Source organism: Hyposmocoma kahamanoa, unplaced genomic scaffold, assembly GCF_003589595.1.
Source record: "Hyposmocoma kahamanoa isolate Upper Pololo Valley unplaced genomic scaffold, ASM358959v1 97, whole genome shotgun sequence".
Taxonomy (NCBI): Eukaryota; Metazoa; Arthropoda; class Insecta; order Lepidoptera; family Cosmopterigidae; genus Hyposmocoma; species Hyposmocoma kahamanoa.
In genome coordinates, this window is record NW_020655294.1 from 2914088 (window position 1) to 2928428 (window position 14341).

The following is a 14341-nucleotide window of genomic DNA, read 5'->3' on the forward strand; positions in this document are numbered from 1 at the left end:
CCCATTTATTCCACACGAAATCCAGTTGTTGAAGAGAGAGATGTGTTGGACCAGTCGCGGCGGCCTTGCCCACGGCCTAATATCGGATCGCGACAGTATATATTAACACACACTGTTTATATAGCGAGTGATTCACGCCACCCCTTTTAAGAAGTCTTACGTGACCTACTTATCTTCCACATTTGGTAGGTACCTACTTCATATCTGCTTTACAATTTTTAGGTAAAGTTATGCATTTTTTCTTTTTTTCTCTGAGTTAGTAAGTGTTTTTGGTTTTGTAAATAATTTGTGCTTTCATTTTATTTTTCTCTGTCTATGATGTCGTTTTGTTAAAATTTTGTCTTCAATTTTAATTTTTGATTTTAAGTTCAATTTAATCTTACGTTATTTATTTTACATTTTTATTACCTATTACTTTCTCATTATTAGTTTTTCTTCTTTTAATGAATTAAATTTTCAAAATTTTATAACTCATCATAATTTTGCATGTTCAGATTGTCTACATTTAAAGTATATTTATTTACTTATATTTACTTGTGTAAATATAATAGGCATTTTAAATCTACATTTTAATAATTTCATTCGTAAACACCTATGTGTGCTGGGGTATCCAACAACTCTGTGTGAAATGCTTTCTCCGAATGGTCACAATTTCCCGTTCTCCAGACGCCCGCTGCGGCACAGTCGCGCTTCCGCACGCACTGGCCTAACGCGCGCAAACCGCTGCCTCCAAAAAAAACATAAAAAATAACGCTTTAGTGGTTGGCTGATGGTTGAATTGAAAGTTAACTTTTTCAAAATATCAAAAAAAAATTTGTCACTGAGGTGAACTACGGCGGCGGAACGTGTCGCTGTCGATTAGCTCCGTGTGTGATCGCACTCCTTCGTAGTTTATTGCGCTATCGGTGACTCGAAAATGGCGCGGTTACTTGTTTATTTGGTAAGTTTATAGACAATACTTGTATTCACTGTTTGTATCCTGGGCTAAGGCCCTGACTCACGAATATTGCACGTCATAACGCTTTTAGCGGTTGATCTGTCATACTTCAGTAAATGAGTAAAATTCTAGCGAACTAGGAAAACTAAGTAAGTAATTGGCAAGGTTTAAATGTCTGCAGTAGGTGAGTACCTCTACAGATAAGACGATTGGTTGTCTAAGGAAAAATGTCTGACAATGTGTTGTTCTATTTACATTGAGAGCAAATGCAAATCCGCGCCAGAGAGAGCACGAAATACGTTGGAAAGTGGGCCTTGCTCCGCGAACGACAATGCAGCCGTTGAAAATTGAAGTTCGGCTTTCAGCTTGTTACACTAGGTATACTTACACGGCAAACCTCCTCTTCGATTTGTACAAGATTAGAGATAAGAAAACGATAGAAATAAACTTGTATGACACCCTATTGCTGTTGTATTGTTCATAGTTGTTGTTGTTCAAAAGAAAGCAAGCTGACAGCTATCAAATCGTTAGAGACGCCACTGCGGCGCACAGACCCGTTGTCCTACGGTAGTTGATCACACTCCATTACCCCGCGCTCATGTGGGTTGCCGACTTGCCGGTCTTCGGTTAGCTCCATGTTAATGCTCAAGTAATGACACACGTTTTACACATTATACAAATGTAGTTTTCGTTGTTGGTTGGTTTTGACTCTTTTCTACGCCGTTGTTGTGACGACACACGGAAAACTAGACTCGAGCTTTTGAAAATTACATACGTTTGATGCAGCTTTTATCTTTTGTAATTAAATTTATAAATCTGCAACAATTCATAACTTAAATTTCAATACAATATATATTGGCTGGATATATTTTATTTGCTACTCACTAAATCCTCGAAATCCACTAAAAAATATGCCCCATCTCTGTACGGCCTACGCAGCAATAACCGCATCTAAAAAACGCCCTTGAAAGAGAAATTTACTTATTTTAAGAGCAAGTCAGGCGACTACGTGATCCGCATTCCGCGGGAGTGGGCCAGCAAGACAGGTAGCCTAAAACCATATAGCAAACGCATAACATCAGCCGCCGGAATGCGGCGCATGCGTTGATCGGCCGGATTGCCGCTGCCGCACGCCGATAGGTGATACCGTAGTCGCCGTTACTATGAATATTGCATGAGTGGTGCAGTCGATAGTCACTCAACAGAACCCGTTTTAAAGCTTATTTTCAAATAAAAACTCAATCTTAAACTGTTTTACTATGATGGTTTTTGAAAAACTTTTTGGATACGAGTGTTTCTCTATAGCACTTGGGTGTCCATTTGAAAAGTCGCTGTTTAACGTCTGGAGATTTCAATATATTTACAGCAGTCTCAAGTCTTTTTGAACAAATATTAATCCTAAAGAATCTATTAAGGTGGGGTTTGATTTTAGCCGCTTTAGATTTTATATCATTATTATTGTTTTTATTTTACACTGTTGCCTTTCCCAAAGCCTAAAAGATGAATTTTGAATTTTTAAATGGGAGAAGCGGTATTCCTCGGCGTTGGCACAGTCGGCCGGGGTCAGAGACTCTTGTACCAGAACCGGAGTACAATACGTGCCGTATCGAGCAGACCGCCTTCTGCATTTGTGCCACAGAAATCCAACCGCCTCAAGCTGACTGGAATTAACCCGTTCACGGGCCAAACAATTGGGATTATGACTATTATTATTATATATTATTATTACTTACTGCCACTTCTCCAAGCGTCAAAGCAGAGCAACGCGTTTACCGGTGCCCTACAGATTTGTATTATGTAGGTACCTACGCTCATTAGGAACGACGTCAGCTAAGACATAATATTATTTTGTAGTCGCCCGTACCGGACCCGTACAGGGTCCAAAACTATATTGTTACTTTACTTATCTGTCGTTTTACACACAACATTTATTTTATTTACGGACATAAAGTAATTTTAACAAATCTTACCTAAAATCACTCGATCTCGTGCAATAATTTTGCCAAACTTTCTCTCAATTACAATATTACCTCAATATTGCTGACCGAAAAATCCAAATTGGCCACGAATGACTAAATTACGCGACATGAGGTCGGTTGCAGCGCACGTGTTTAGCGCATTTGCGTATTGCACCCCATTCGTATTCTCCGAATCAAAAGAGCTATACAAATCTAGAAGACTCGGACCCAATTCGGACGTCGCTCGTGCCACATTCTATTCAAATCTGAGAAAATACGAATATCGCATGTAAACCACCACCTAAACATAAAATGATCCCTGTGACAATTCGGACAGTCGTTTCTCGGATTGAACGCTCCTATTCAGCTATCAAATGACTGACCATTTCGCTGAGCGGAATTAAATATTTTGTATTGTCGATTCTAAAGGAAAGTATTTCACTTTTGTATCTATTACGTATATTTGGGCATGACTATTTATTTATTCCCTGTCTACGCATTGAAAGAATAGGCAAAGAGGAGCAACAAAAAACCAAAAAATCTGCTCTTCGACGACGTACCCAGGATAAAAAATAAACTTCCTTTGTATTGCAATTAATATTATTAACCAGGTTCTCTGGCTTTCGCGGTTGCGATATGACGCAAAGAAAACGTTGGTTTGTTTTAAAAAACGAGGTGATTACCTACGCGATTTAGATCCGAAAAAAATTTAGTTTAATTTCCAAATTGTTCAGATGCTCGCGATTCTGTTGCAGCGCAGTGGCACAAACGTATAATTTCACTTTAATAATGTTGACTTGAATTGAAAATTTGGATTCGTAGTACAAATTCAAATAGTTTAAAGGCTTTGGATTAAATTTGACGGATGGGTAATTTATTGTCTGGATGGTAGTAGAAGCTGGTGTAACATAAACTTTATTAAATGAAACTATTTTTCCGGATTTAAATCGCGAATATTTGTTTTTGCAAACAAACCAAAGAAAAGGTTTGTTTGAAAAAACAAATATACGCGATTTAAATCCGGAAAAATAGTTTCATTTCCTATGTGTAACAATCGCGAAAACCTAAGAACTCGATATAAACTTTATTATTATTATTTTACGATACAAGTGACGGGATGAACATGTCGTGCGCCTGCTAGCAAGCGATATGCTTGTCCCTATAGACAAGCATATCGGTTTATACTACTTGTACTACTTAATACCTACCACTGGAACTGCTGTCACTTCCGGTGCCACTATAAGCTTTAAATCGGAAAGATCTGAGGGGCACTGCCATGTCTCGGTCCCCTGAGACGTAAGTTGACAAGTCCCATGTGCCTGGAATTCCATGTAATCACGGAATAATAAAATGTAATATGTATACATACGTCACCTGGTATCATAAAAATAGTAAATATTTTTTGAGCTTGGATGCAAATAATTATAGGCCTTTGAACATTCATATAGTCTCACTCAGCTTCTCACAGAGTTGCTACTAAGCTCAAAATCGTAACGTTTGCTTGCCTTTCGTACCTGGCACGTCTCGCGTCAGTGTGAGACAATTCACACAATTGATTACAAATAACTAGATCACGATTCGCGCTAAAGAAAGAGGAGCGCAAGCGCACGCGTACGGTCGAACGAGATGAGCTAAGTGGTAGCAATGAACTTATAACAGCGCTAAACTAGTGTAAGTTACACCATTACAGTAAAGACAGCGATAATTGATGGCTTTGACGTGTATCTAAGCGGCGTCTGGATACCTTCTACGAAGAAGACAAAGGCGCTTGGACGTTAACTAAACATAAGATCGAAATAAGTTTACGCTTGATACAAGGTAGGTAAGTTTTATACCTACTACGTTACTAAACATGAAAATAAGTACTAGAATATAAAAATGCTAATATAATATAACCATCAAAAGCATCCCCGGAATCTTTAGTAAGCCCAAGAGGGTGCTGAAATTTCTGGAGGATCTTGTATGTCTGGAGTGGCACGAGTAGGACCCTGCACCCACCACACGCAAAATAAGCGACTGACTATGTCGAGTTGCGGACCCCAGCCTGTTACATCATACCCTACCATCATCAAAACAATTTTAGTAAATAACAGTGAAAACGTTACCTTGGAAACTTCCTTTCTAGAATTAAAATAACGTGATAGAAACGCGACCTTTTTTAGATAAACTTGAAAAGATGTGTCTGTAATGGTAATTTGTTAACAAATCCGTTCCATTACCCCAGAAGTTTAATTTAAACATTAACTATGAATGAGTCAGTCAGCACGTTATAGAGAATAGAAACGTCGTACTATGAGGTCATGTTACAGTATTGCTATTTTATCGGAAGAATGCGCAGCTTGTTCCACCGTTGGAGCCGTCCAAACCACTGACTCCAAGTAGTGTGTGAAAAAAACTGAATAGAATGCGTGTCTTTTGTCATGCCGCTTTCGCTTCTGATATTTGATTTCAATAGAATGAGTCATGATGTTTCCTTCTAACTGACCTAGGGCCCATTTATATATTTTTCGAATGACAATAACAAATTTTTCTTGCGGTTTTGTGGTCCGAACTCTTCCTTTTGGTTATTAATATTATTATTACTTTTTACAGTTCTGGACCTTTCTTTTTTGAAGTAGATTGCGTCCAAGTTTGGACGTTAAAAGTTTAGGCAGAAAATTTGTAAGAAAAATGTAAGAAACGAAACACGAAGACTATTAAACGGATGAAAATTTTGCGGAACTAAGTTACTATAAGAAATAAAATGGGACTCGGAGATTTAGAACATCTGTGATGAAATACGTTAACGGTCTATAAAAAATACATCCAAACCCTAAACTTAGTTTAAAATAAAAAAAGTTAAAGTATAAGTTCCGTGGCTTAGTTGGTACCTACAGCGTCTGGGGGCTACTATCGTCCTCCGTCCGACATCCATCCGAAACAATTACTGTCCAATAAGTAATACGCCATCAAGTCAAACGACAATATCAAGTGTGAAGCTTCATTCGCATCACGCGTCTTTTCATTAAGATCGAGTATTAGGTAATTATTTGACGTTAATTGGTTCGGACGGATGTCCTACGGAGAACTAGTGTCGACCCATTGACACGGTTTGCTAGAAGCCGTCGGTTCGAATCCGGCCGGATCGAAGGAATTTTTTTCAGTGTTCGATCTTTGTTAGTAATTATAAAAAAAAGTTAGTTCAAATATTTAGAAAGTAAAATATATTTAAATAATCCTTGTGCGCATGACCCGAATTCATGCACACAAGAAGACATACTAAGGATTAATCAGTCCATCTCTTCAGGACAAAACGTTAAACGTATAAAGTTCATGAATTCTGGAAACAATCGATGATTTTTTTACAAAATCGACACCTGAAATGGTGAACGTCGTCTGCCCCGGCTTAAATGCTTATACTGCACGTGAAGTGACTACAGGGAAAGTAAAAGCTTAAAAGGAAAGTAAAGGCTGTGGCGATCATAGGTTTTGAACAACAATAATAATTAAGCAATTAGGTACGTTTCCTCGCGTGCTTTTACGATGGATTTCATTGTGTCAAGTCGGCTATTAACGATACGTTTCGCAAAGCACCAATAAAAATATGAAATATAAAAAGGATGCTAAATCGTAAGGCTCTTTCGCTTTAAGAAAATGTAGAGCCTGTCCGTAGTGGCGTACTATCCTTTATTAGGTAAACATATTTTTAGACAAAAAGGTAGGTATGTGTTTCGAAGAAAAAGACAGTGCGTCGGTGAGGATACTCCGTTCCGTTACACTTTCACCGTTGTATTGTGTCCGTTGCTGGCGCCGGCGCAGGCCGAGGGCACAGAATTAAGGCCATTCAAGTTCCACCTCCGACTCCTACGACCAAATATCTAGTACACGTTTAGCTTTTAAAGTGTATTTTTGTTTATCTGCACCGTTTACGAACTACAATCAAGATCGTGATATTTGAGATTCAAAAATAGCTTACATTTTAATGATAGAAATTATATCGAGTTCTTAGGTTTTCGCGATTGTTACACATAGGAAATGAAACAATTTTTCCGGATTTAAATCGCGTATTTTTCAACAAATATACGCGATTTAAATCCGGAAAAATAGTTTCATTTCCTATGATAGAGATTATTTTCGTGAAGATTTTGCTTTAACAGTTATTCAAAATCAAAATCAATTTAGGTCTCGCCGAAAGGGCCAGACAGGTGCCAAATTTCTTTTACAGATAAGACAAACATTGCCCTGTGTCACAACATAACTGTAACTTGCAACCTTCTACTTGTTCGTGTTACTTTAATGGTAACTTTTAACGAGAAAATAAAAGAAGGTTTGCAAATAAAGAAACACAGAGGTAGACAATTCTTAACTGCCTTAAAACGGGGTCGATGTGACTTCATTCGCAAATTACGGGCTTGCAATTTCTCCTTAGATTCTATTCAAGTTGTTGTATCGTTACATGTCGGTGGTACCTATCTGATAAGCTATCATTGTTTCTTCGTACTGGTGTGTGACTAAAGACCACGACGGTTTGCGCCTGTATCGCATATGCAAAGCGAGCACAAATCGTCGTGTAACCGTAGTAGTGTGGGGATGTTATTCCATGAACCTGTTTTTTAATAACGTTACCTTACTATATGACTAATGTTGGTATTTTTTTATAAATTAACGAAAGCCAGGCACTTGTGCTTTTCACATTTGCAGATATTATAGTTTAAAAATAAGTAGTTAGAAAAGGAAGTTTAATAGTATATCTAAAATAAATCGAAACTGGCCTTGATCTTTCTCATGTCATACCATCTTTCAATGCTTTTCGACCGTAATTCGCTCTATGGCTAAAAACACGAGGACAAGAGCTGCGGTACATTCGTAGATCCGGACCCGAGTCGCAGAAGAGTCCAGCCCAGAAGAAGAGCCAAGTTAACGGGACTCATTTCGCCATCTAATGCGTTGTGTTCCCGTGCGCCTCTCTAGGGGGAAGGTTACACTTATAACTTAAGAATAATAAGAGTTGCGCCTAGTCAAGTAAGCCCACAAGAGTGGTATGGTTACGGTGGAATGAACGGCGCACCCGTGGCCTCGCGAGCCCGTGGCTCAGCGCTAAATGGGGAAAGGAATGTCAATCGGCAAATAACCAACCTTCTGCCTCATCGCACAAAGTGGTTCTAGTATACATGAGGATTTACCCACGTAAAAAAATGTATAGATAATTGAATTATGGGAACCGCAGCATACAGAATTCTAAATAGGAGACGTTAATAGATTAGTTTACACTTATGCTGTTTTATTTATTTATGTATCCGAATTATATATTTAGTGTAAATATTTTTGTATATACCAAGTTTCACGCACATGTTATGCACGTATTTGTTTTTTTGCGCTCGAGTCCTGCTTCCTTACATTGGGCTTGCTGAAAATCTATCAGCCTGTAGCTAATAGCTGAGCAAATCCCATTGCGCAAGCCGCGACAGGCATTTATTATTACTCTTATTTTGTTTTAATCATTACAACTATGTTTTAACTTTTGATGTAAGTACTGTATTTTAGTTTAAAGTTTATAATACTGTATTTTAATTTTAAGATCATGTGTCTCGGTGCTTACGCAATAAAGTATTCTTATTCTTAGATTATTAACCGTGGTAAGTCCATAGGTATATCTATGGGTACGTCTCTGGCGCCCAACATCTAATTCCAAAATCGTCATTACGAATTTAGAAAGTCCTAGAAAGGATGATCAAAACAACAAGGAAACAGGGTTGTCGGAATGTAGACGCAACGGTCAGTGAGGAGTGTTGTCCGGTTGTCGGACAGGCGGCGGCGGACAGTGACCGCGGCAGCAGTGGGTGAAGGTCACGCGCGTTAACGGGACTTGTGACGTCACTCATAAACAGCTCTTTACGATCACCGAGGCGCCACTTGGCTCTGCGATGGCGGTGCAGGCGTGTGCCTGGAAATAGGTCTTTCGGTCAGTGTAGAACAAGTGTACAAGTCAAAGCGAAAACTGTAGTGAAGAAAAAGAAAAACCTTTTAAAGATTTTACAGGTCCTTGGTTTGTACATTTATAAAAAAGGCAAAATACTTTTATGATGGACTGCAGACAATGTATCTACATAAAACATTGACCTACTTAAGTAATGAGAATTGCGATTTCTACTGTTTGAAAGTTGCTACTTGTCAAAACTGATTTTTTGATAGGACTGAAAATCAATAAATAACTGAACTTCTAAAAATTGGTGTTTGCCTAGTGGAGTTTCCCTAGGGTAGGGGCCTCGGAAGCAATTGGGGGCGTTTATGCTGTACAGGGGGTGCTGCCGCATTTATTACAAAATACGAGTTTTCAATTGTTTTTTGTGGTGGTGGGCGTTCTATTTGTTTAATCTTGTCTAAGGTGAGGCAAAAAGATTGTGAACCTATGCACTAAGCAATACCAAACGTTCTGCCAACTATGACATCTCCCAAGAGGTTCGTATGAAGTAAAGCAGATGATTACCAGGGCCCATTATTCGCGGCCCGCTCAGCCCCGAGTCACACTCGGCTGGCAGACGCGCTCTGGTTCCCGCCCCGGCGCCATTACCTTGTAGGTATGTCACTCTCAAGTCAGGCTCAATATACCTAGATGTACAGATTCGCGGTCACATTCTGTACATTACGTATTTGTGAGGGCTTACATTACAAGCAGAATCTTAATTTTGATGGTCAATATCAAAAGTGTGAAAAGAGAATATTCTTTGCCGAAGATCCAACCGTGAGCGCGTGTGGCGCTTAAATCACCATAGTTCTCGCGTTGATGTCTTTTTTTATTGTGGAAACTTCGTAGCCGTTTTGTCGCTCGCTACGAACGGATGTGTCACCAATCGTAGACCTCATGAATCAGATTATAATTATGTGGGTATTCTTTATTTTAAAAATACAAAATCTAAAACAGTATCAACATTCTTGTAGCTGAGTGTGTTATCTAAATTAAGGATCTTCACGTGCACTCATGTTAGACGGATACCGCTTGGGCAATTATCTAACATCATTGGTTTCCATGTTTTGGCGATTTTCGTAATATATCGGTAGATGATGCCTTTGCAAAATTAGAAAAATGTTCTAATGTCGAAGCATATTATTAAATAAAAAAAATTATAAATTATACTTTAAAAACTCAACGTTACTAAGTATAAACTATACACAATAAATAGTAGATACAGCAAAACTCAAAACATACAGCAGGTACTTAAAAAAAATTGTTATAAGTGGGTATCAGCAACCGTTCAGCGTCACAAGAGACACAATTTATGTAAGTTTTTACAGACACGATAAAAGAATATTCAACAATGCTTTATAACAAATGAAGAAACATAGGTATCTAATAATTTGTAACAAGACAATGAAGTGAGAAGTGTAGGTACGAGTATGATAGACTGAGGGTCGTATTCAGAACTCTACTCAATGCTCAAGTCAGGATTGCACTGGAAACACAAGCATTGGAAATACGACCCTAATGGCAGGGACTTGAGTATGATTTCGAGTGCTTTAAACCATACTCAAATCCTGACTTGAGCATTGAGTAGAGTTCTAGAATACGACCCTAAGTGTCGTATTCCAGAACTCTACTCAATACTCAATGTGATTATGGTCGTATTTCCAGTGCTTGAAATCATACTCAGATCCTGACTTGGGCATTGAGTAGAGTTCTGGAATACGACCCTTAATGTTACATACATTACAAATAATTATTACATTTACGTGTGCACAAATAGAATTAAATTTTAATCGTGCACGTAAGTCTGAAAAAGATTCTAGGTTTAGAAGGAGCACTCCAAGTATGCATTGCACGACAACGCCGCAGCGCCTCGAGTCGGTCGGCAGCCGCTCGAGGCGTGCGGAATGCGGGTCAGCAGTAACGGTGCGCCCATTCGGGCGTTTACCATAACTGTGATACGATTCAGAGTATTGTACATATGTAACTTTCTTATTAAAACACTAATACTCGTACATATAAATAAGCACGTGTCGACTTTAGGCATATCAATTTTGTGTTTCTAGTAAGTAAAGTATCAAAAATAATAATTAGCTAGAAATTGGTGCTTCAATTTATGTTTTGCCGAGCAAATGAGCACAACAAAGATATAGTCCCGCTCTCCCTACTGAGGCGGGTAATTTAATAGTTGTATCGTTATCGTAGGACACGATTTGATCGCGGACCCGGCCACTCCGCGCCTTACTTTCTAATCCGAGCCCTTAGCGTCGGTGGGTATGTCCGGGTTTGGACCAGGCGGTCGTGACGCTCTCGCTTGCTTTTTTTCTCAACGAAAGATTAAGTGTAGCGCTTAGATTATGCAAGATCACCATAATGTAGAGAAGGATACAGGAAAGAATATTAGAAAATACATGAGCTAGTTATACACCTTCCGAGGTCCTTTTCTGAGACGGCATTTTACGTTCCCCAGCCTCCACTCCGGGAATACAATACTTAATGTAATCATCGGTTGTTACTTACCTATCTGTATACAGTGCAGTACAACTGCGGTGATGGCAGGTAATTTTCAAGTTTTTCTATGAGAAAACGAAGCACGCCCGTGACACTAGCCGTGACCCGTGCGTTACGTCATTCCAGACGCTAGCAGCGCTGACATCATCGGCCCTGCCCGAAGCCACGCCGCCGGCGCCGGCGCCAGCGGGCGGGGCCGCGCCGCCCGCGGCCGAGGCGCGCGCCGACGAGCTGCCCGCCGCCTCCGGCGAGGACGCCGAGGACCCGCCCGAAGGGTACTACGCCTTCGTTGAGTCGCCTAATGCCACACCGCCGAGGTAAACGCTTTTCTATAGTTCAGCTCTCTGCCTCTCGTGGAACGTTTGCGAGTTCCCAGGTCGACCCTTAAAGTCAGCCGACTTTTTTGTTTTTTAAATAATAATTAATCTACATAAACTTACAATAATCGTATGCAACAAAGTATCCTGTGCCGTAATCGTAGTAAAGCTGAAATGTAATATATATAGTCAAACGTCATTCTAAGCATTCCCCGACCGCGTTGTACGATATCGAGCGGATGGACGGCGTAGTAATTCTAAGTGGGTTGCTGGCTCGGACGACGACCGACGTACGATGCGTATCGCGATTGCGTAGCAATGTTAGAGATAGAACATCTGTAATAAAGATTCAACATCGATTTATTACTATTGTTCAGCAGGAATCATTGAAATCTACAATGAGCAGTATCTTTGTTGTGTTGATTTTCGTCGAAATTAAAAGTAGCAAAAGGTGCCAAGAAGCGAAACGATTAAGAGACGGCTGTCAAATCGTTGTACGGCTGAACGCAGTCAGCTAGCGTTACTTCATTTTGTGGCAGTGAAAGTGAACAAAATGGAGTTCTGTTCACGGCGACAGTTGACCGACTATATTCGGCGACCATCGTCGCTTATACGTGTTGATAAAAATAGTATTTTTTATGGGAGGACGCCAGCTGAGCGATTCATCAAATTATTCACCGCAAAAAATGTTTTGTAAAATAGCAGGTGACGGGACGACCAAGTCGGGCGCCTGATGGTTGGGCGCCTGATGGTAAGCGACTCATAATAGTTGCAGTTCCATTCACGAGCTTTAAATTGCATACTGTAACACCTTACGTTCCAAGTTCCATGTGCTTGTAATTTCATCAGCACCCTGTTATAGCCTGTTTTATAAATGTTCTCAGTAGAAATAGAAACTTTAACATTACAATCTTTCTAAGACAAGTATCTTAATGTTTTTCTCAGTTATGTTTATGTTAATTTATTTAATAGGAAACGTCGAGTGTTTATTTCAATATTTAAAGGTTTTTGTGACAATTTTATATCAATAACAAAAGAACTGCCTCCGTGGCTGAATGTACAAAATGCCCTGAAGAGGGTGATCTTGACGTCTCTCGAACATCGAGCAAATCTGCGAGCTATCATATTAGCTCTAACTGACAACGCCCTACGCTCCCTCTCCATGTCAGCATCATCCTCCAGGCCCGAGGTTACAAAATGTCCAAGATACTTAAACTTTTCCACTCTATTTAGGGTACACCCGTAAAATTTAACAGATGGATTATCTAGACATTCTCCCCGGGCCTGAAACACCATGCATTCACTTTTTTTCACATTATCAGCATACTTTTCACAGATGCGACGCGGCTTCGATAAGCCGCAGACAGAAGCACTCAGCAGCACCATATCGTCCGCGTAGCTAATATTATTAAGACAAACTCCACTATTAAGACAGCCAATATGCGTGCTGCTGAGCTCCTCTATCAGCGCATTCACGTACAGATTGAAGAGCTTAGGTGAAGTTAACCCCCTTGCCGCACCCCGCACTCCAACTTGTACGGAACCAAACAGGCCCCCGACAATCTAACAACGTTGACTTGGTTCTGATACCAATACTTAAAAATACGTGAAACTTCCTCTGGAACAGCCATTTCCTGCAGTTTTTTCCATAGGACGTCGTAATAGATCAGATCAAACACCTACGTACGGTCGAGGAAACAGGCAAAAACGGGTGCGCTCTTGTCAGTATAATACTTGACAGTTTGCTTTAAACACAACACGGCTGTTTCTGTGGAGAGTCCAGACTTGAAATCAAATTGGTTATCATGTATATGCAGATATTTATCTAGCTCATTGTTAAGCAAACTATCAAGTGTTTATTGCAACTATTGTGGCCAATGAGAGAGGTCGATAATTACTTTTGTCACTAATGTCGCCGTTCTTGTTAACTATCGGCACCACCACAGTCCTCGTCATCCGAGCAGGTAGGTAGGAGTGTCCCACACACATAGGGTAAAACACTGCCAACACCCTGGGCAAAAGGCGACCTGCATATTTCAGGTGCTCAATGCTAAGGTCATCGCGACCGGGAGACTTGGCTCGCGGCATAGATTTTATTATTCGATCGGCATTTTCTGCCAAAGAACGGACATTGGTCTCCGTTGTGACGACATGTCTTAATAGAAACCGGCCATACCCACGTCAGTTTAGAGTTTAAGCAACTAATACAAGGGAGTCCAGCAGTCGGCTCGCCCCGCGAACGCGGCCGCGACCTCGGCAGGCGCTCAAACGTGCGACACGTTGCAGAGTGCGCCCCCCGCCGTACCGGCAGGTCGCGGCGGAGTGCCCCGAGGCCGCCGACCCGCGGCCGCACGTGACCGCGCACAACCTCTGCGGGGACCTCAACTTGGGCGTCATCCCGCGCAACCCCATGGGCCAGAGCCCCGCCGGGGAGCCCTACCCCTTGTGAGTACCGACGCCGCTCGGCGGGAGGCCGCCCCCGACGCGCGCTGACCCTCGGCCGTGTTCGCAGCGAGCTGATCCGCAACCAGACGCTGCGCTTCCTGTCGCGCACGCTGCCCGTGCTGCGCGCCGACGACACGCTGCCGCGCGTGGCGCAGCTGGCGGCGCCGCCGCGGGCCGGCGACAGGTGCGTGCCGCCCCGCGGGGCCCGACGGCCGCGGGGCCCGACGGCCGC

The 14341-nt window shown here is 41.1% G+C and overlaps 1 protein-coding gene across 1 annotated transcript in view; it reads left to right on the forward strand.

Moving 5' to 3' along the window:
* Positions 1-711: 711 nt before the first annotated feature.
* LOC113238631 (translation initiation factor IF-2) overlaps positions 712-14341 on the forward strand; it is a 24206-nt gene continuing 10576 nt past the window's right edge. The window contains exons 1-4 of the mRNA XM_026475457.1: positions 712-940; positions 11474-11664; positions 13951-14109; positions 14177-14293. Coding sequence (XP_026331242.1) covers positions 917-940; positions 11474-11664; positions 13951-14109; positions 14177-14293 — 491 coding nt within the window. The 5' untranslated portion in view covers positions 712-916. The remainder of the gene's footprint in view (positions 941-11473; positions 11665-13950; positions 14110-14176; positions 14294-14341) is intronic.